The 23,180-nt window shown below is 37.9% G+C and overlaps 1 protein-coding gene across 1 annotated transcript in view; it reads left to right on the forward strand.

The window, feature by feature from the left end:
* The window catches only part of ADCY8 (adenylate cyclase 8), a 130,068-nt gene that overhangs the window by 24,019 nt on the left and 82,869 nt on the right, over positions 1–23,180 (forward strand). The window contains exon 2 of the mRNA XM_065831062.2: positions 7,953–8,102. Coding sequence (XP_065687134.1) covers positions 7,953–8,102 — 150 coding nt within the window. The remainder of the gene's footprint in view (positions 1–7,952; positions 8,103–23,180) is intronic.

Consider the following 23,180-nt stretch of genomic DNA (forward strand, 5'->3'; position numbering starts at 1 on the left):
AAGGATAAGATTATTCATTCTAAATAGGAATATTTCAGGTATCCATAATAGCATCCTGTGCACAAAATTATGACGATAGAGCACAGTGCTGCTGAGTGAACAGGAGAAGTGATCAACAGATTTTCGTGGTGTGGTTCAGGATCAGTTCCTAGATGAGGGTCAGAGGGTCCAGCAGAATGCCCTGTAACCATGGAAAACAGTTACTAAAAACTGAAGATCATTTGCCCGCCTCTGTCCATTTGCCTGTATGCATGGGCTATGATCCACTCCTGACATTGTCCCAGACATGCCTAGTCATTTTAACATCTATAAAAAGAAAAGCACCAAAAAAGGATTAACCAAAGTCCCAGAATAGATTTTTTAAAATAAAGATTGTCTGAATCCTAAATTTTAGACAAACTCAAAGGGCGTTAGAGGCGATTTGCTGAAAAATATTTGCCATTTGGGGCTCCTTGATGGCACTAGCAGGGTTATACATTTGCTTGACTGCCTCTGTGCATCACTCGAGCTATGTCAGCCCTTATTTGTCTGATATGACATGATTTACCTGAAAAATCTCTCGTATCACACCATGTTGCAAGACTATTGCCATAGTTGATAGCTGACTTACTAAATTGTATGGTTCGAGCTACCTATGAACAACTTAATCAGACAACCAATTTTCTACATTTCTAATGGATTCAGTGAGAGAAAGAGCAAGAAGGGGACAGCTATTCTTCTAAGAGCAAATTAAACTCTTGTTCTGAATATTAAAGATAAACATTTCTGAAATCTGTATTGAGTTAGAGCAGTTGATTTTATGTAAACGTGTCATTGTTCAGAGGGAAAATGGTCTTTGTTTTCTGAATCATTAGCAGTTCAGAAGCAAGAGGTATGTTAGGATATTCTGCAACAGGATGGAGAAAACCGTGTCTGACACCAGTTATTCTCTTTGATGGTAATTAATAATTTCTGGGGTACACCCTGCGTTTTGATAGGGTCAACCTGCCTTGCAGGCTGCAGATTTCATGCACATTAAGTAACATGTTAGACTGTGTCACTGAGTATATAGTGAATACCTCTAATGCCTACTATGGATGCACTAAGACCAGGTTTCTTAAAAGATCTCATCTCTTCTACGGGTATAAATAAGATCCAAGTTTTTGAAGAATCAGCCAATGTTCCCATGGGAGCTGTGCACAGCTGAACCACAAAATTCGGTTCTAAGCACAAAATCAGGAGGTGAAACTGATACAAATGGCTCCTTTCACATTTAATAAATCAGGGGTGGGTGGGGTAAAGCACTGCTCTTAGCCATCATAATCCATACTTGACTACATTTACCATGAATGGACAACATACCTGCCTCCATCCCTATCTTCTCAGATATATGGTATATTTCTGTATTTTGGTAAGCTATGTATATGTAGAAGAGATAAAAGAGTTAGCGCTTGCTCCAGCTATGAGTAAGAGCTAAAGAGCCATTTTATGTATGCATTAGACAATATAGAGGATTAGGGACAGATCAGCTTTCTGGAAAGTCATGGCAGCAGTTTGGGCACCTTTGTGCGACAGGTTGCTTTCCAATAAATGTTAATGAAGAAGTACTCACAATTTAAAACAAACAGAAAACCCTCTATCGTGACCATTGGCGTTTAACAGTTGGAGCCAGGAGAAGTCAGAAGGAGTGAATGTGGGGAATAAAAAAATTTCTTACAAGGTGATTTAACAATAAGGCAGCAATGATTTCAGTTTAATGAGTTGGCAGCAGTGCCAACTATGAATGTTCACGTGCTTCCTCTCCCTGTGGAGGCTGTGCTGTGAACTCAATCAGACAACTACTCTAGATAGGAAAATCACTGCCAGCGCCAAATGTTTGTTTTTTTAAGTTGACCGAGTTCCATGATATAGTTCGCAGTATGGTCCCACAAATAATTGATCTGGCACGACAAAGGGGAAGCTGTGCTGAGGGATCAAGGTGGGCAAGAGGCAGTACAGAGATACAGGTATTTAATTGTTTCGCTGCCAGGAGCTTTGATTCATAAAATCATGGTCTCAGCTGGAGACAGAGGCTTTCTCTAGCCCAGTAGTGAGAGAGTGGTAGAGTCTGTGCTGCCAGATGTTCCTATTCTATACAAAGTCTCAAATCCCCACACTGCTCATGCAACTCTCGGTTCATTCCTGGTGACAAGTCCATATAAAAGCATAAGTTATTTTTCTTCGAAGTAACCTAAGCAAGGGGGTGATGGAGAAGGGAGAGAGGGCAATGGGATTTCTGAGACATTTTAGTTACAAAAAACAACATTGTGGTGAGCAGCTATTTTTAGTTAAAAAACTAATGATGAATCAAAATGCTTCTCCAAACCTAATTATCCAATAATAATTACCATAGCAACCAGTTCTTTATGTGGCACATGCTGAAAACACTCTTAAAGAAACATAACATCTTTACATTCCCAGTTTTCCCAAAACCGGGCAAGAACTACTCTAATCCACTGTTGAAGCCAAACCAAAATTAGAAAGCAAAATATGAAAATAATGAAATTATTTCCCACAGCCTCATTTCAGGAATTAATGAAACTGTTGCTCTTTAGGACTGATCTGCTTTGAGAATGTCCAACTATGGATTACACTGGAAACCACTTTTCTACTTTCCAGATGTGTTTTGGCGAGATCAGCCCCGGCACTGCTCTGTTTCTGCACAGCAGAACAAAATTACCTGCTGAACAGGAGAATAAGTTTTATTCCTGCAGAGCACCCTAGGCTTTCTTTCTGTTCTTGAGGTGGTAACACACAAGCTCAGAGTCCTCGCGGTTTTCAAAATTGTTTCTAAACTTTTTCGTCTTTCTCTCCTCCAACTCCACTGTGCTTTCCATGTGAATATATGATACATTGTTCAACTATTCATGACAGAGGTTGTCTGTGGCAGTTACTACCTTTTGGGACTAGCTATCAATCAACGTTTTTCCAATATGTTGGATTTGTTGAATGTTCCCAAGTATCCACTTTTCCTCAGGTTATGGGTTCTTCAGAAGTGCTGAACTCTATCACTACACAGTCTATAAATGTTTATTACTTGCATGTCTTAGAAAGCACTGAATTAGGAGACTCTACAGCTGGCCTTATGGCTTTATATAATTTTCCTGACAGACAATTGACCTTTTCAAAGAGGAAACTTGTGGCAAAAATAAAACACACTTCAGTTATAATTTTTGAAGTTTTAAAACTTCTGGCATTTGCAAATCCATCTCTAACTCACACCCAGTTGTTCATAAACTCACAGGAATATGTGTAAACTCCAAATCAAAGCAAACTCAATTAGGTGCTCTTATTAGCAGAAATGCCTACAAATCCTTGTTGTTATGCTTAACCCAGCTCAGCTCTCACTAACTCACCTGTACCCTTCTGAAATTCCTGTCTCCTGAACTAGATTAAATTCTGTCTCGATAAGCTGTCTGCAGCTGTGGTTCACCTACCACTTTGCAACAGACTTGTGAGTTACTTCACTGTCTTTCAAAGGAATTCTCCTTTTCCTGTTCTCTTACATTCCTATGCTGTGCATACTTTGATTGATACTTCTTCCTGACCAGCTGTGTACAGTGCCTTTTAATTGTTTCTTTGTCTGACATCTGGTGGTCCTCAAATCCACTCAAAATATATCTTGGTTTCAGCTGTCTGGGCAAAGCCTTTTTTATATGAGTGACAGATAAAAATGAAATTTTTTGAATCAATGTGTACTGTCAAATTAAAATTTAGCTTTCTTGTCTGACCTACGCATCCTCTCCTTTCATTGCTGTTGTTTTTGGCTAGTTATAACAATTTTACAAAGGGTTCCAAGTTGCCTGTGTGACAAACACCTTCTAAATGTAAATTTATTTGACAAATGATTTCTCTGTAAACTAAGCTCTTAATCACCTCCTATGAAAAATATGGAAAGCAGAGTTTTGGAGCAAAAATTTTAACAGCTGCTTCTAGCTACCTGCACGATCTTGTCAAGTAACTTTCTTTAGCTCTGTTTATCCTATTATGTGATTATGTGCAACTGCAGGTTCAGTGGGGACGGTGCTGATCCTGTTACACAGATATTCCCAATCAGGATGGTAATGGGTACTTTCTTGTTTGTATTTTTTAAATATTTGAGAAACCCTATTCAATATGAAAACATATCACTCACGACTTTTTAAGATCACTTGCTGTCTTTGCTACGGTTGTTTATTTGAGTGTTGTGCAAGGTACAAATAGACTAAAAAGATTATAAATGTTGTGAAAATATTTTCTTTTTTTCACATTATACTTCAGCTTTCTTGCTCTGTGAGCATTGATTATCTTCAGTCAAAAATACATGAAACTCTGTATGTCGTATAAAATCAGAGTCTTCCCTAGCTTGTGCCCTTAATAGGGAGTAGAAAAACCTGCAAGACTTCTGGAATTGGCCACAGTAAACAGTAGAAAAAAGGAGTGGCAATGAGAGACTCAAGTATTATCTGTCTTTATTTATTCTTCTATTAACAAGAGCCACAGATTAATATCATTGCAAGGCTTTACTGTTTAGATTGGTTTCAGACTACTGTGTGTAAGAAAAGCAGATTCTGCCTCTGAGTAAGCTGTTGTTTTACCTGTTACATGTTTTCCATAATTTGTTTTGTCCAAATCAAATTACATGCTCATGAGATCTAATTGAAGGGCAAATTCTACTGCATTTTCTCTAAGGAGATCTGCTGAAGTGAGTGGCACTAGTCCTGAGTATCAGCATAGATGGGTGATTGAACTGGGTTCATGAGGAACTTGCAATTAAATTTACAAGAAAACTACAGCATCCTGCCACTCCTTTCACTGCTGAAATGCACATTTCCAACGTTGTGAAGGGCTTTTCCTTTTTTTTTTTTTTTTTCACTCTATACTCTGGCTTTTCTAGTGTGTGAGCATTGATTACCTTCACATCAGTCAAAACGGTATGAAACGTTGACTCCTCCAGCCACCTACAGCTGACTTCAGTTGTCTTGCTGAACAATGTAATTCTGAACTGGTCTTATCTCATGTCAGCTCATCCCACACCTCTTGGTAGCCTGCACCAGAAAGGGGTTATCTCATGGGCTGAATTACTGCATTCTCTGTTTTATCTTGGAGCAATAGCAGAAAGTCTCTGTGGGAATCTGGATGGTCCAGGGCAATGTGTCTCCAGTGACACAGAGTAAGGTAGTTAACAAGGGAAAAGAAGAGGTGGAATAGGAAGAAATGCAGTGAGACTAAATAGTCTCAAATTCCTCCCTTTAAAAAACATAAAAGATGAGAGGGGTAATCCTGTAAGTCAGTAAAATCAGGAATGGCAAGCAGAAGATGAGTTGGGAATGATTAGTCACTGATTCCCATATAATAAGCACGATGTGGTATTCAGAGAAATTATAAGACTGTGAATTAAAGCAAACAAAATAAACATTCTTTATCACAAAGTGCCTACTTTAATTGCAGAAATCTCTCATTATATGCCATAAGGGTCAAAGGTACAATTAGCTTCAGAAAGGCGTCAGAAAAGGTTAAGCAGACAGAGTATGCCATTTCCAGCTCAAAGGTGCTGTAAACAACAGGATCCTGGAAGCCAGGAAGATGTGAGGATCATGCTAATCATACCCTATTTCTCACAAGCTTTGCCTAGACATCTATTACTGGCAAAGGTTAAACAAAACTTCAGTTGGAGCCAGGATATGCATTCTTATTTAATTATGGCATATAAATTGTAAATTAATTCCCTGTACTATCATACAACAATACTCCAGATTCAGAAATACGGGAATATATGAAGCTGAAGTTTCTGCCAGATGCATTTAGTTTGATATCAAATCTCACTTTCAAACCCACGTGAATGTGAGGAGCAAGACCTGCAGATCTGAGACACAGCAAAACAACAAGACTAGGGAATTTTTTTAAACATTTTCTCTCTTAAGACAAGCAACACTCTGATTTTAGGGAGACTGATTGTAAAAAAATGGAACCTCTATCCCACAGTGTTATGCAACCACAAATTTCTGGAGTGTTCAAGACTGTTTTGACAAAATATATCTGGATGGTTTTTTGTTTTTTTTTTTTTTTCTAATACTCTACTGTTTTATCCTTCTACAAGAGCATTCTCTGTTGTCTGCTCTCAGAAGTAGGATCCTGAGTGATGGACACTATCTGTCCTGGGGTGGCTGTTCTGATGTTTTCATGATCCTACAGGTATCACCTATAGCATTATGGTCCACAGCTGGCAGAGCATGGGCAGCTTTGTTGGGCAGGTGATGTGACTGCAGGGTAACGTAACCCCCTCCTGCTCTCCTGCCACTGGGAGAGAGATGCCATCCTGCAAGACAGGGTGAACTCAGTGGGACCTCATAGCAGGGTGTCTGTGACAAGACCTTGGCAGGAAGACAGGGAGCTGCAGTTTGCAGACTTTCAGATGATTCACTGCACCCTGATAGCTTCTCTAGCTAAGGAAGGAATCAGAGCCGTTTGGCCCTAAATGTTGAAACTGAGGGATATTAGTGACTTCTGGACTTACTTTTCACTCTTGCCCCTCTCACAAGTTGAAAGAACAAATAATTTGATATGTCCAAAGAAGAAACAACAAAACTGGTGAAGGGTCTGGAGCACAAGTCCGATGAGGAGTAGCTGAGGGAACTGGGGCTGTTCAACCTGGAAAAACAGAGGCTGAGGGGAGACCTTATCACTGTTTGCAACTACCTGAAAGGAGGTTGTAGCAAGGTGGGTCTCAGTCTCTTCTCTCAAGTAACAAGTGACAGGACAAGAAGAAATGGACTCAAGTTCCACCAGGGAAGGTTTAGCTTGGATATTAGAAAACATTTCTTCACCTAAGTGGTTGTCAGGCATTGGAACAGGCTTGCCCAGCAAAGCAGTTGAGTCACAATCCCTGGAGGTGTTTAAAAGATGTGTAGATGTGATGCTTTGGGCTATGGTTTGGTGGTGGACTTGGCAGTGTCAGGCTTACAGTTGGACTTCTTATCATTGGACTTGATGATTTCAAAGGTCTTTTCCGATCTAAATTATGCTATGATTTTAAGTAGAAACTGACAGGAGTTTACATTAATTTGTAACATACAGGAGGTATGAGGTATTGGATAAAGTTGCTGAAATTTCTGGCCTGTGTTGTGTCTCTAGTGAATGCAAATATTATATATTTCTTACTTGGTTTCCCAAACAATCGTCACTTCAATCGTGTTGATGTTCTCTGCCTTATAAATGTGCAGATCATAAAGAAGAATCAACGAAAGACAAATAAGTGACTGGAATTTACAGTGTCCAAGGATCCACTCCCATTTGCCTCTTTTAAGTTCATATTGGAAAGGAAGAAGCTGTGACGCACTTTGTACAAGGAAAAAGAGTGCAGGTCTTATGTAGATATTAGTGAAGAAAAGGTCTGTGTACACAGGCACAGGCTGTGCAAGTATTTGGTTATCCTTTCAGCTTCCCCTGTGAATGGTTCAGGTTTCAGATTGTGCAAGCTTGTGCTTGAGCATCAGCTGAAAATGAATTTATTTAATTTGGTCAATAATAACAAAATAACTATTATCAGTGATATTAATCCTTAGCTAACTGACACACTTGTTTTCCTTAATGTGGCTTTGTTCTCAAACTAAGCCATGGAACAAATCACAAAGTTGCTTTTACAGAAGAGGCAGTGCAAAAACAAATTGTTAATTATGTTTGTAATTATTCTTGACTAGAGCCCTGTGAGTCAGTTCTTGGAAACATTGTTTGTGGTTCAGCTAGAGTTTAATGCCCCTAAATACTGCATATTTCTTCCTCAAGGCAGAGAGAATTTTACACGTTTGATGCCTCTAATTAAGATCCGAGAGATTATTTCACACAAACTTTCCTAACCATTTAGTTAGCAGTCATTCTCTCTCTCTCTTTTTATTTTTAAAATAGCTGTTTTTGGTTCTCCTCTCTGATCAAATCCTCTTTGTTGTTCCTTGCAGATAGCGGCTCAGGCAGTGTTATTTATGTGTATGAACACCGCAGGAATCTTCATTAGCTACCTATCAGACAGAGCACAACGTCAAGCCTTCCTGGAGACCAGAAGATGTGTAGAAGCCAGACTGAGACTAGAGACAGAAAATCAACGACAGGTATTGGGGAAACTATCCTATTTTTAAAATAAGTGGAATTGATAATTGGACAAGACTGGGCTTTTGTAGTCTCATGTGATATCACCTGATTTGTGCAGGTTAAGTGTGTTTCATTATGTTCTTTTCCTGGTGTGTATCGATCTGATGCAACAACCTAAAGATTTTCACAGGGAAATAAGATGGTTAAAGAATGGCTGTTCATTGTCCTTTCCCATACAAGAAGAAGAGACCATCAAATGAAACAGCAGCTGGCAGGTGTTCAAAAATGGGTCTTTACACAAGAATGGTCAAACTGGGGAACTTAATGTTTCAAAGTGTTGTGGATACTGAAGGTTGTATCAGTCAAGTGAAAACTAAGCATGTTCATGGGAGTCAACTGTAGGCAAGGAAGATATTAAAACATCACTTCTGGCTCACAGCTGAAATTTTGGAGCTGGAAAGCCACTGCAGGGAGATATTACTCTGTGCTTTCTACGTTCTTAAACTCTTCCCTAAGAATCTCTTGGCTACTGTGCTCAGTAGCACAATGGGTGAGATGAACTTTTCATCCAAGCAGCTATGGTTGTTCTTAGATACATCAACTTTTCCAATCTAGTATAAGAGGCATAGAATAGAAAGAAGTTTGCTGTTTATTATTTTGCACCAAGGCAGCAGAAATGAGATTTAACGTACTGTTCATATTTTACATTCCCACTGAAATATCAGAAGGTTCACCTGATAAATATATATATATATATATGTTACATTGTTATTTTGTTATCTCATTCTCAAATTACCTTAGTTATTGATTTTGTCCTGTTGTATAGATAAGAGTATTGCTTCTCAATTATATTTCATTGACGTCTCAAGAGTCATGCCCTTATATAGAGATATAGGAAGACATATTGTAGACTTTATTGACTAATGACTCAGTACCAATGCATGACTGTGGTGAGTAATGCAAGTTACCTATGCCAGAACATCTCTTCAGTCACTGCTGACTGAAGAGCCTTTGAGGGATGCTATTTAGGATGCTTTGTTCTTGTTTTAACTGCAGGATCACATTTTTATGGCTTTTCTGGGTTTTTTTGTGAGTTTGGTTTTGGTTTTGGTTTCTATTATTTTTCTTCTCTATTCTTTTATAAACTAGCATTTTGTAAGCATTACTTTGATCATTGCTTTGTAGAATTTGTTATAAAAAACTTTGTAAAGCAACATCAAAAGATTCTCCTGTTCCAGATGTCTCTGAGGATTTTCCATTAGAATTATTTTATTTTCTCATGGAAAATGAAATTTCTAGGAAGACAACATTTTTTTGAGAAATTCAATTTCGCTGAAATTGTATTTCTTGCTAGAAAAATGAAGATAAATTGTTTCCATTTGGCTAGGTTTGAAAAAATCAGATTTTTTTTTTTTTTTTTTTTCTTTTTGGTAAGAGGGGAAGTAAAGATTGGATCTGAAATATTTTTTTCTAATCAATAGATATTGAACTGTGCATTTTGCCTTGGCCCAGTGCCTTGCAGGGCATCAAGGCTATGTTGTCCTCTGAAGGCAGAACTTCCTGGACAGTTACATCACTGCAGCTGAGACTCACCTATAACCAAAGTAGTGTGCCATAGGCATTGTACCAATGGAAATGCATACGGGAAAATGTATTCAGGCCAAGAAAAATGCCCACTACAGAAAAACATAGACATCAGGACACCAAATGGAAGATCTCTTCTAAAACCCAATTTAATGATAAACTAACCTAAAATTTGGGAACAAAACATTTTTAATATTTCTTATTAGTTTTGCTGAACTTTGTGTTATTGCACACACCTATAAATATACATATATAGTACATATAATATATTTTTCAGTTTTTCATTTGTATTTGGGACAATGACAATGACAAAATATTCCAATATTGGACTGTTTTGATAAATGGGGAGCTTGTTTCCCTCAGTCTTTCATTTTTTACTGGCAATGTCGTATTTTAGATGACTGCTTTTCTTGAGCGGCTTGTTCAGGGTCACTTGATCAGTATCCACAGGCATTAATTCAGTTACTGCTAGCATTTTTCTATCTTGAAGACATATATTACATTGTACAGGGGATCCGTAGTTCACACAAATGTAAAAATCATATTACCTGTTAATGCATACTATATTTTAAGAAGTAAGCATTAAATCCTCATGAGGTTTCATAAATTCTGTGACTTTCTAGACAATAACTTTGGTATAAGAAGGGGATGGAAAAGGGCAGAAAAGTGTGTGCTGGCCAATAGTAGTGATGTGGTTTCTGAAGATTTCTAAAAATACAGCTGAGAAACTCAAAATTTGCAGAGAAAATAGAGGAATAATTATTTGTGTAATTCTTCCATATAATAACTCCAGGAATTCTGCATTCTGTTCCACTTTGATTTATTTCTCCTCCACTTCTCATAAACTGTCTTAACTTGTGGTCTCTTAAAGTTTGTTTCCACCTCACACAGCTTCCACTTCTCACGCTGTAAGTAACAGATAATTACAGTGGTTAATTCTATTGACATATCATACACATGACATGTCCCATAGGGTCTGATTTTGTCCTTACTTTGTTTAAATCAGAAGACCAATAAAATTAAAATAATAAAAACCAATATGGTTTAAAACATGCAACAAGGAATGGTATGCTCTTCCATAAGTAATTGCAGAAAAATATTCCAATTTTTTATCAAGGTTATACAAATGCTTCAGATATACTTCTGTTCATTACTGTGCTTTGTTAAAACTAAGAAATCAAGTTTCTGCACTTTTTAAATGACCCTTCCAATTTCTCAATATCCCTTAGATTTGTCATCACTAATAATCGGTCACTCGAATAACTACAAATGCTATTCTGATCATCATTCAGTATTGTATAATGCCTAAAAGAACCAGTCATGGAAAATCATCTCATTTTGAGTCAAACATTTTATAATCTGTATTTTAGAGATGAGCAAGAGGTAGTATCAGACACGTGGGGCAGCACAAGGAGACAATAATACTGATAAGTAAGAATCTGTTTGGGCTTCAGAGATTTTTAAGAATTGTCTAATGAGTGCAGATTTTCTGGAATACAAATATGAAGTTTCTACCATATCAGCTTGTCTCTTGCCATTAAAAGCAAGAGATGGTTCCCTGTTTCCTGAGAAAATGCATATAGACAAGCCGAACTTTTTTCTGTGAAAGCAGTTTGATTTATTCGACACCATGCCTTTTTGTGGAGTGTGATGAGAATAGGTGAAGCCACAGAAATCCCACTAGTGGAAAAAACTCTTTGTTGTTGTTTGTGCTACTCTGACCTTAAATTTGGACAGTTAGATGTGACAAATTATTTTCCAGGCACCATTATTTTCCAGCAGTCTATGATCTCTTCCTTTTGTGGGTTTTTCAGAGTTTGAGGACTCCTTGCTCTGTTTCAGTGTTTCTGTGGGGTTTTTCAATTTAACAGTCAAAGCCATTTTGATTTGTAGAAATCTTTGTGTGCCATGTTATGGTCTCAAATGAATATCTGTGAATCTGAATTATCTCTATCAGATCATTGTCCACATAAAATGCCCTCAGGTGCAAGATCAGCTTTTACAGTAATTGCAATTAGTTCACTTACTGCACAAGAAGGAAGAGGGTGAAGTGCAGACCTGTATGACAGAAAATACTTCAAGAAGACTGGCCAAAGTCTTTTTAGGCTTTTAAGTGACTTAAGTTCAAGTCTCCATTTTTCCAAAATTCTGTACAATAGAACTCCTACATCTTCTTTTCATCCTTCATCCCCCATCACCATTTACTCTCAACAAGATTTTAAAATGAAATTTTCAGAAGTATTTCAGAAAGTTAGGAGTTTTAGTGATATTTTCAAAAGTTACTCTGGTTACAAAGGAGAAAAACTCCAGCATTGCTAATGACGTTTATGCACTTACTGTAAGGTATTGTCTGTGTGATACAATTTGGAAATCACGGCACTCTGTGAAACTGATGGAACATCTGTATCTACTTGTTTTCCAATTTTCATTACAAAATTCAAATTTTGATGAAGATCTAAAACATTTCAGATCTTGACTTAGTTAAATGAGAATATACTCTCATCAGTACCAGGAAAACTGTCATAGGAAGACAGAAATATCAGAGAACCGAGACAGAGAAGGCAGCATAAACAAAGTAATTTGTTGTAAAAGCAGTCTCAGTTTACCAGTTATCAAGAAAATAATTAATTAAAATATTTTCTAATTAAGTGTAGTTAGCCGCTTGTGCTTAAAATATGTAGTTATATCAGCCAACCAAAAGTGGCAGCCATAAAATGTCCTCCAATTTTGTTCTCAGCACATTATAATTATGAATAAACAACTAACATGAGGTTTTCAGTTTCCTTAAGTCCATTTCATCCCAACAATATCTTGACTTTCCCCTACCTGTTTGAAATTTTAGGTCAATTTTTTTGTTTGATACCTATGTGTTTCAAAAAGTCTAGCACCTAGTTCTGTACTATGTTAATAACCACTTCAAAAACATTGTCTTCCTTTTTACCCTGATTTTATTATAAAGACATACCAGGTAATTCTGCTTTCATCAGATCTGGGCAATGAAAATAGAAAGTATAACTTTCTTTCTTTCTTTCTTATCGGAAAACTTTTAAAAACAATGAGTATGTAATTTCCCCCATTGTGAAAATGCTGTGAAGTTGCCTTAATGAAGACCAGGAATCTGCAGTAAATTTGATTTTCATTTTTGTTTCTTATCATACAAAATCCCTAAGTTTTAAATGAATGACATATTACATCCAAACACATCTTGAAATGATGAATTTATGAAGAATTGAATTGATAATATATCTCTGGTGTCCTTACCTGCTCTTTCTCCAACAATTCATCTTCAGTTGAAATTTGTCTAGCATTTTAAACCTTAAAATATTACTATTTAATTACAAAGAGTATCCCAGGTGGCTTTGTCACTCTGCCTTTTCCTCCACCATACATAAATATGTTAAGTTATATACATCTGAAAAAAATACTGTGCAAGTAGGTTAATATTTGACTTACAATATTTCTTATGACTGAAGCTGGAGATGGAGATTTAAAATTACTAGGAAGGGGACATCACAGAAGTTAAGTAGCTAGATAGTTTTTAAAATCAGTCCAGTACTTCTTTTCTTGTAATAAGGTTGCAATGTTGCAGGACTGCTATTCATAGAAAAGTAATTTCACTCAAAATTAAGAAATTTCTCCTGTGTCACAGCCACACTTCTACTCTCCATTCAAGGCCTCTCTAGACCAATGAGACTAATGAAACCTGGATAAAGGAATAGGGAAATCTGCATGTGAGGCTGCTTTCAAGCTAAGCAGAGTTATTAGACTCTATTTTTACATTAATAACCTGTTGACTGGAGTAGTGTTCAAAAAACCCCAAAACATATAGCCTCTCTGAAACATTTTCTTTGCATTATTTCTGGTAGATTTAAAACATGTGATTGACATCTTATGAAAGAAGAATCTTCTCTGAAGTTGTTTGATGTGACAGGTGAAATCTGTCTAGATCTGTGTGCTGCTTATATTCATCTTCTGGTGAGGTGTTCATTCTTCTTGTCACTGTAGCAGGTTCTGCATCATCCATGAAAAGAAAATTCCCTACCTGGTGTGCAGAGTTCACCAACAAAGCTGCACTGGCACTGCTGCACTGAGCTGTTGGGAGGGACTAAACTCAAATCATAAAGAAATCCCCCAGTTTTTAAGCCCCAAGAAGCAGAATCACAGAATCGCAGAATCACAGAATCATCGAATCACAGAATGTCAGGGACTGGAAGGGACCTCGAAAGATCATCCAGTCCAATCCCCCTGCTGGAGCAGGAACACCCAGATGAGGTTACACAGGAAGGTGTCCAGGTGGGTTTTGAATGTCTCCAGAGTAGGAGACTCCACAGCCTCCCTGGGCAGCCTGGTCCAGTGTCTGTCACTCTTACTGAGAAGTTTCTTCTCAAATTTAAGTGGAAACTCTTGTGTTCCAGTTTGAAACCATTGCCCCTTGTCTTATCATTGGTTGTCAAAATAGAGAAAATGATTCTACTTTAGCGTTACATTTGCGCAGTTTCAGTTCTAGAAGGTAGTAAAGCCGCAAAGCATCAGTCTCTTCAGCTATGTTGTTTACATCACTCTCCAACACAGTCTTTAGCAAGCAGAGCCCCTTCCCTGCAGGCATCATCAAGAGAAAGTCCTCTTATATGGAAATAAAACTTCTCAGTGTCTTCCCTAAACCTCATGAATATTTTCTTGGGTGTCTAGCACACTGGTAGAGGAAATAGGTGAAGGACAGAAGAAGGAGCAACTAGGAGAACTGGTAGGGAATAACCAGTGTCTGTCTCTAGTCTTGCAAGGATTACTCCACCAAGAAGGTCCAGGCTGGCATCACACCTTAGCCACCAGGCTTAATGGGATGCTTCCCATCAAGGTGGGATGAAGACAGGCAACTGCGGGCATATTTATACGTTTGGTCAGATTACTGGGAACAAGAAAAACCTTTTCTTCATTAAATCATCTAATGAGAAGAATCCTCTGTGAGAACACCCTAGCAGACATTTCCTCCATGCAAGCCCTGCTAACTGGACATCATCTTCCCAGCTAATCTGTTTTTCATAGGGGATTCCACAAATTCAATTAAAGTTCATTTTGAAAGTTAAAATAGTTTGGATATTATTTCATTTGACTTCCACGAAGGATTTGAGCTCAACCACGCTAATGAACCGTTTGTCCAGGTGAGAAGTGGGTTGCATTCTCTTTGAATATGAACATACATTCTTTTTGGTTCCAGTGTGGGTATAAGGGATGTAGAAGGAGAAGACACCACTCAGTCTGCTGTTGGCGTATGTAATCCCTTCTGCCTGTTATCTGTGGAAAAACTATAATCCTGTCTTGATCTCCTTTTCCATTAGAAAACTGTTCTGTTTGAACATTTTTTTCCCTCTACATCTACTTCCAGAGGATTTTTTCACCCTTTCCTCTGCAATGATCTCTATTTCCCCCAGCTTTAAAAAGCTCTTTGCAAATTGCTGGATTCTGTGCTGGTTTTGTTTGGGTTTAGTTTTGCTGTGTTGTTTTGCTGTTGTTGTTGGTTGGGTTTTGTGGGCTTTTTTTGTTTGGTTTGGTTTGGTTTGTTTTCTGTTTGTTTGTTTGTTTGATTTTAAAGAAGCTTACATGTTGTGTAGGTTTTATCAAGATCTCACAAATCTAGATTTTAATCAACCATCAGTACTTTGTAACCTCTAAAGTAAGACAGATTGGACTGGGATTGGAAAGGACACTTTAAGAGGGTTAAACACTGTGAAGTCATCTCTTTTTTTTTACATATTGATGCTAAGAATATGAAAATCCCTCTAGATTGGTAAGAGGATAAAGTTCAGATTTGGTTTTAAAAAAAAAGTAATCTGAATTTTAGAGATCATGTGACATTCCTTTTTCATTATTAAAGTAGTCTAAAATGCTTCATAAATAAAAATTATTATTACAATAATTGAGGCTTTATTTTTAAAGGGCAAACAATACCACCACAATTAAAAGTTCTGTGTAAACCTCCGGTTAGGTTTTGCATTTTAGTCAGCTTTTTTTCTTTATAGCAAACAATCTGTTGAATGTGAGATGCTCAGAATGGCTCCACAGTTATCCAGATTTTCTTTCATTTTGGTGCCTTTCTCAAAAGTACCATGATCTCAACAGAAATTTGTTCATGGCATTGCTCCTTCGGTACTTAAATGATCAAACTCAAAGTATAACATACTGGTTAATCCAACAAGCAAAGGAATACGAAAGCTTTATATTCTTCTTCATGATCCATATCCGTGTTGTTATTCAGTATATAACATGTTTCCTAAGTCTATTGATAGGCTTTTCTGCCTCATTGGGGTGGGGAGAAGCAATATTTATATGCACATATTTTTTATAGGTACCAGGGAAGATATCACAGGACCAGCATGTGCATTTTCTACATCTGCTTGTCTAAAAACATCCCATCTTCTCAACCCACTTGCAGTAGGAAACAGCATTTTATCTGTCAGATTTTAGATGCTTCACATTTGCTGCTGATGTGTTTCCTATAATCAAAGCACAATCCCCACATTTTGCTTTCAAATAGAAATATAAGGTAAAACCAAGATAAAAGTCAACCTCTGCCTTCCCTCCCACTCCCTGCAAATCTGGGGTAGTCACATAAACTCAAACAGAAGAGTGAGACTTACAGCCAGTGCCAGAAAGATGGGAATCAGATCTTGAACCGCAATTTATACAGGGGAAAAGTTATCCCCAAGAGTGTCAGGACTTCAGTCATTGGAACTTTCCCTAGAATAAATTTGTGAGAAGCTAACCTCTGCTTCCCTTCCCCAATAGATGGCTTTCGGATACACTAGTGGTAAAACTACTTTCTGAAAACCTGTGTGTTTTGTTTTGGTTTGGTTTTGTTTTATCTCTAAACTAGGCTGTTCAAATGCTGTGCTGGTCGATAGTGAATGGGACTGATAGGTTGTTGATCAGGTTTCGCTGGCCTGTGCCTCCCATGTTCACAGCTCCCTGCTAAAGAGAGGCATCTAATAATAATAAAAAAAAAGCTATTATCAGACCTGCCACTGCCTAGTGACCCTTGCTGATTGTCTCGGGGCAGTGAACAAAGGTGAAATGAGTACAGGGAATGAAATAGTTTCAGTCCCTTACAGTGATGAGACACTCCTGCCAGCTGGTCTGTGGTACAGTCATGTCTGCTTAAATAAAGAACTCCAGGCTCCAAATTCATCAGGCTAGTACCTTTCCTGACCTCTGAATATACTTACTCATTGCAAAGTCATTTTTCTTTCTGGTTCAGTATCAGAACTTTGAGAGTACTATAGTGAGTTTATACCAACTTTCCTGACTACCCTGAGATAACTGTAGGAGAACTCTAAAATCCTTACAATCTTCACAATCACTAAAGAGACTCTGTGGTCCAGATAATGGCTTGAAATTATCTGATCATGAGTAGTACCAATTCTAAACTGGCCAGGGTCAAGGCACTGATGCCATTGCTGAGATAATTTAAGGTGAGGTAAATTTTTTTATTCACTTTTATGAATAGGCTGAAGGTCTTTCACACTATCAGTATTGAAGTATTTAAGTACCCACCTACAAGCATATTACAAGGGATTTAATTTTCTGAAAGAGACCATTACTCCCACCTATACAAAGTTGCAATGGGTAGTTTTATTCAGGTTGTGCTCTTTAATATTGTAATCTTGTAAGACTCTAACAAGGTGTATTCCTCGTTTTGAGCAGAATAGATGACCTCCTAGCTTTTTTCCTCATTGTTATGCAGTGATTTAGTCATATAAAGCTGAAAAATAAGTGGTAAGTAAGCTTGCCTTCTTCCATTTTCCATGTCATTAGCTGCAAAATGTATATTTTGCACAAGTTGCTTAGTAGTTTCTAAACCAGCAAAAGAGTAACAAAATGGACAAACAAACATCTAAATGAGTAGAATGTAGAAACAGGGCAGAACAATTACATGAAGATTCAACAGCAGATGAGTCAAAGTGGTCCTAGAAAGGTAAAAGTGCACTGAGGCATAGTACTACAGACATTAATGTCAGATGAGGCCATTCTGATATTTTAGAAAAAAAATAAATTGTAGGAGCCGTTTTACTCTCATTTTGTATTCCTGTAAAATAAGGAATGGCTTGAGATCGTGCCGTTATGGAATCAGTCTCCAGTAGGTGTGTCTATCTTCTTTTCTTAAGATACGTCTTCATCCTTCCAGTCCAAACTAACTAGAATTTATAGAAGCCAATATACTAGAACACAGTACAATTTTTATTGAGATGTGTGTCTTATTATTATATAAATGTTTCTGCTCTGGATATTTTACTTTTCTACAATAATATAACACAAAATAAAAAAAAAAAAAACAAAACACATTTTTAAAATGCTCATGAGATTTGGAAGGAACAAATCTACAAAATTGTAAAATTTGTCTTTCTATGTGTTCAAAATGTCTAATGGATTACGACAGGGCTGGGCAGCATCACTTGTAAACATAAACATTCATATCAACAAGGCAGGGTGGTAATACAAGTTGTTTTGTAACTCTTGTTATTTGTCCCATGTCTTTGTTGCATGGTTGGGTTTCACAATGGAATGTAAGTCTAACATGATCTTCATTCAGGAGGTAAAAGATCATGTGTTTTAGGATCCAGAAGTTCCGGGTTTATTAAACCATTGCTTGTAATCAATGCAGATACGGGCACTGAATTTGAGACCTGAAACTCCTATTGCCTAAGCTAAAAGACAACTCAGATGACAAAGCAGTGTCAGGAGACTGTTTTGTGATCTATCCCAGCAGATTGAACAGCTGGCCACAGCTGGCAGGGAACACAGACTTACTCCCTGCAGCTCTTATCCCCAGACACGTGCTCCCACCCACTCCTGTGCAAGTAACTGGTGCTCATGTGGCTTCACAGTGAGCTGATTCATTGTGCTGGTACCAAACAGTGTAGGCATCACCTGCACTTAGCTTCATGATTAATCGTGTCACTTAAAAAACCCATTTAATAAATATTTTTTTAAGTGTTTTATGGAGGAATACAATTTTTCACTCAAAAGATACACGCAGCAGTGGTAACAGGTATCCTGCAAAAAAAATCGACAGGGAAGGTTGTTCCACCACTTCCCAGCATGCTACAGCCTGAGCTGAGTGTTTATGAAGCCAAAATGACACTGGGAAGGCAGGAAAATACAAACTGGCAGCCCTGGAATCAATCTTCTACTGCTCAGAGAGCACAGGGCAAGCAGGCATTATGATTATGACATTCTTACATAGCCAACTGGCCGATGAGAAAGGCACCTCCTTATGCACCTGGCAATCAACTGGAAATCATCATCCCTGCCAAGATTTTGTAATGTACCTTCAGGTACTTGAATCTTTAAACCATTCATCATCGAAACAAAGCAAAGGACCAACAGTATCTTACAGGTCTTCTCTTCAGTATATGCTACATATATTGTCTCATGCTGTTCTCGACAACAATGTTGAGGAAATAATTGGATAAATATGTTTCCTACAAGAATTGTGTGCAAGAAGTATTTTCCTTCTTGCATTAGCAAAAGCTTTGCAAAATATCTCAGTTAACAACTATTTGGGCACCACGACAAAAGGACATGACTCTCATAAACCCTGGGCTATCAGTTTGGATGAGGCTCTAGTTATGTTTCATGGCCAATAGCTAAACAAAAGGAGACTCCAAAACCTCCTGTGTGATCTGGCCTTGTTTCTCTTTGAGAACAGCAGATGCCTAAATGGAACATGCAGCCAAGGGTGGGATGAATTGGAATGGTAATTGCCTGAATTCAAATGGAAGAAAGATGATATAGCTCATATCACATATTACAGCAGTAAGTAGTAAAAGCAAACAGTGAACTCATAACCCCACAAGTCTGAATGTATTAGATATTGCAGTTCCTTCCATGTTTTTAATTACTTGCCACTGTCTCAATAATGCATAAGAAAGAACAGCTGCAAATAGACTGTCCATTGTGCACTAAGTAAGAATGAATGAATTTATCTTTAGAGCTGTTCATCATAATGAGAAGTGTTAATTCCCATTTTCTAGAGTGGCATCTACAATAATTACAACTATTCTGAGTATTGTAACTTTTTCAGTAGAAAACAAAACCATTTTTTCTACTTCCCTGAAACGTAACTAGCTCATGAGTCCTGGAAAGGATAAAACCTCTGCTCTGAACTGCCTTTTTCTCAGCCCCCTTAAGTTCAGTGCTTAAGACAATAAAGCCTCTATGATAGTAACTGGTCATATTGTTAAAGCCAAGCTTGATGATTCTGGCAAAATGATTCTTCAAAAACAAGATGGGAAGCATGGAGCAGTTTCTCTAGAGTCCCTGCCAGGTTAAACCTTTCTGGGTTATGTCTACTTCAGCTCTACAGAAACGTCTTGGGAACAGCCATATCCAACTTATTCCCCAATCCAAAGACTTCCTCACACAAGGTATAGGTTTAGGGTTAGGATTAGGGTGTGAGTTCACCCATCTGTAAGTATGTGTAGAGGAGGAAGAACAAAACCTGAATTGAAGCATCATTCAAGAAGGGCTTTTCACTCCCCAGCAAAGTCGACCCTGGTAAACAGGTTGAGAAACAAAGGAAAATCCTGGGGCAGTACAGGCAGCATTTTGTCATTTGCCATGTACAAACTAAGGGGAGACGGTGCAGGGAGCTTATGCAGACAGCAGACCTTGTAGGGATGATGCCTCATGTGGTCTGCAGGGAAACCTTGGTGAATTTGACCTTCCTCCTCGCAACCTCCTGCAGGCCCCAGATTGTTTGATGATGTTTTGTGCTTGTGGTGTTTTGTTTTCTTGGATCAGAACCAGTGGAAAGGTCTCCAGTTCAGTTTTCATTCACAAGACTGGGACTTCGTGCGCTGGTTAATTGACTCTTCACAAAAAAATGTTCCAAAGGTTGTTACTTACTCATCAGGGACATGTCCCACTTTTCCATCACTGTGCTTAGCTACATTCGTGCAGCTGTAAGCACTGCTGATTCCTCCTGATTTCAGTATGAGGAACACAAGGGATCAGTGCATGGAGATCACGGGGAAGCTGTTCAACAAAGAGTGATGATTACAACTGCATAAAACAAGAAGTGGGCATTACAGAAAGTATCAATGGTACAGTTTTGGGACTTTAAACAGACATATGTGACGCATGAAGTTAATTTGCATTATTACTGCAGGATTTATTTCACTGTTCCTAAGTTTTCCTGAAGGAGTAAGTTGAGTAGTAGTCAGCTCCATATTTAGACAGCACCTAAACTGGGTGACTACATGCTCTTATAACCTCTGAGCTTCTGCTACAGTCAGCTGAGATCTAGTCAAAACAGACAATGGAGCCTGAAGAGACTTGCAGTGACACCAAAGTAGTCATTTATATTTGATCTGTTGAGTACCTCTCCAGATTCCCTGGATAAAATAGAAGCTCAGGCATACCTACACTGTAGTTGCCAAAATCAGGTGTCTGAATCCAGATCTGAATTCTACCATCAGTTTGTTACACTTAGTGATTTCTACTACTCTTTTTGTCTTTTACTTGGGTATTATTTGGGTTAAAGGTTCTTTTTTTCATGTATTTACTCTAAAATGTGACTGCTACATCTTAAAGACTAGGGCTGATTCATGTCATGGATGGTTAATAGGAGAATAGGTCATCAGCTCTTTTACAAATACTTTTGTTGCTATCTTCTTTGTTCTATGGATTTCTCTTGAACAAATATATCGCTGTTCCTTTTCAAACCACTTATCACTACTGCTGCTCAGCTTTAAGTTTTCTCCACTTAGCCAATTGCTCAACCAGCAAGCTTTCAACAAAGCTGGATAATGTAGTTTCCTTCACCCTAGAGCTCATGACACTTCCTTATTAGGCCTTTCTCTGAAAAGGTAATGACTTTTTTCTCATGTCTTCCCCTCTCCCTCTGGAAATATCCTCTAGGAGAGTCTGGCTAGAAATCTAAGGACTCTAATCATGCGAATAGAAAGGTACAGAAGACTATTTAAAATTTGCAATTTTTTCTCTGTGATCTGATATTGTTCTTTTGCACATGACCTGCCCACAATCGCACTGTTCTTATGTGACAAAGTATCTAAATCAGTGAAATAGGAATAATAATAATTTACTAGTTTAAAGGGAAGTTATGTAGCAAGGATCTTTATATAAAGGAGACTTTAACTGCTGGATTGAAGCAAAGTGACGTGAAAGGCCTGTCAAGCAGGACGTATCCTGGTCCATAGAACATTAACATCAGCTGTAGGAAAAGGACAGACACATTCTATACCAGAGTCCATCTCTCAGTGCCCAGTTTGTGGAAATGACCTGGTTCAGCATCCTTACCACCTTGTCAGTCTGGCGTAGTAACAGCAGCTTGGAACAGAAAAGGCAGCTGATGCACATAGAGGGAAGAATTTTCAGTCCTTTAAATATTTCAGTACCAGAGAACTGACCAGTGGCTGAACTACCCTGTAAAATTATATATAGACAGACACACATACACACTTAGACATTATTTTCCTTGTAGTCTTGCTCCACAGTATGACACACATAATACAGAGAAGTGACATGAACTGTATATACACTTTCAGTAGGGATCCTGACGAGATCTCTTCACATGCTGCAGTATTAATAGAGGAGGACTGCAGCAGACGTACTAATTAACCTCTGCTTTTACAGGTCAGTGCCAGATCTAATGTGCAGTCAAGAACGTTTGCCTTACCTTAACGAGTAGCATGAAGGTTAAGACGTCAAATGTGCTGGGGACATTTTTCATGGCAAAATGAACATGTGCCAAGTGAACTATGTTTTTCTTTAAAAAATAAATGTTCTAGAGCCATTGCTTGATATCTTCTTAAGAGAATGCAAACAAGGAAAGCGAGATTTTCCTGTTGCAAAAAAAAAAGTGCTTTCTTAATTTTAGCCATATATATATGAAGAAATGGCATTTTTTATCTTCTCTTATCATAGATTTCATAAGCAGCTCAATAATAACCAAAATTTATGTTTGCTTTCCTTCTTTTATCTTCTTTTCTTTTTGAATTTGTCTTCCTATTTGTCTGCTACAAGGATAAGGTAGGAAATAACATATTTCTTTTTAGAGTGCAAAGGTTTTGTGCTATTGTGAAAGTATCTTCACAGGCTCTCATCGAACATTTTAATCATATGGCTCCCTGAAAACTGATCTCATTAATTCAAAGAGTGGATTTATTATACGGTCATATTGAGCAATGTATCTTAATAGTGAAAGGAATAAGAGAATATATAACCTAAGTGCCTTCTGTTATAGGAGGCTGAAGGACATAAAGTATCAGATATATTTCTGGTTCCTGGAATATCAATCAGCATCTGTTCCTAAACATGCCATTTTATGATGCCATGGGACATTTGTTTGAGAGTGGAGCTACCTTGGGGATAGACATTCCTGTGATAACTTGGGCTTGCAGGAGTGGAAAAGACCTCCTGAGAGACTGTTTTTCTTCTTGTTACCACAAACACCACATCCAGCATTTACACATCAGAAGAAAAAGGGAGGATAACAG

This window comes from Patagioenas fasciata, chromosome 2 (assembly GCF_037038585.1).
Source record: "Patagioenas fasciata isolate bPatFas1 chromosome 2, bPatFas1.hap1, whole genome shotgun sequence".
Lineage (NCBI taxonomy): Eukaryota > Metazoa > Chordata > Aves > Columbiformes > Columbidae > Patagioenas > Patagioenas fasciata.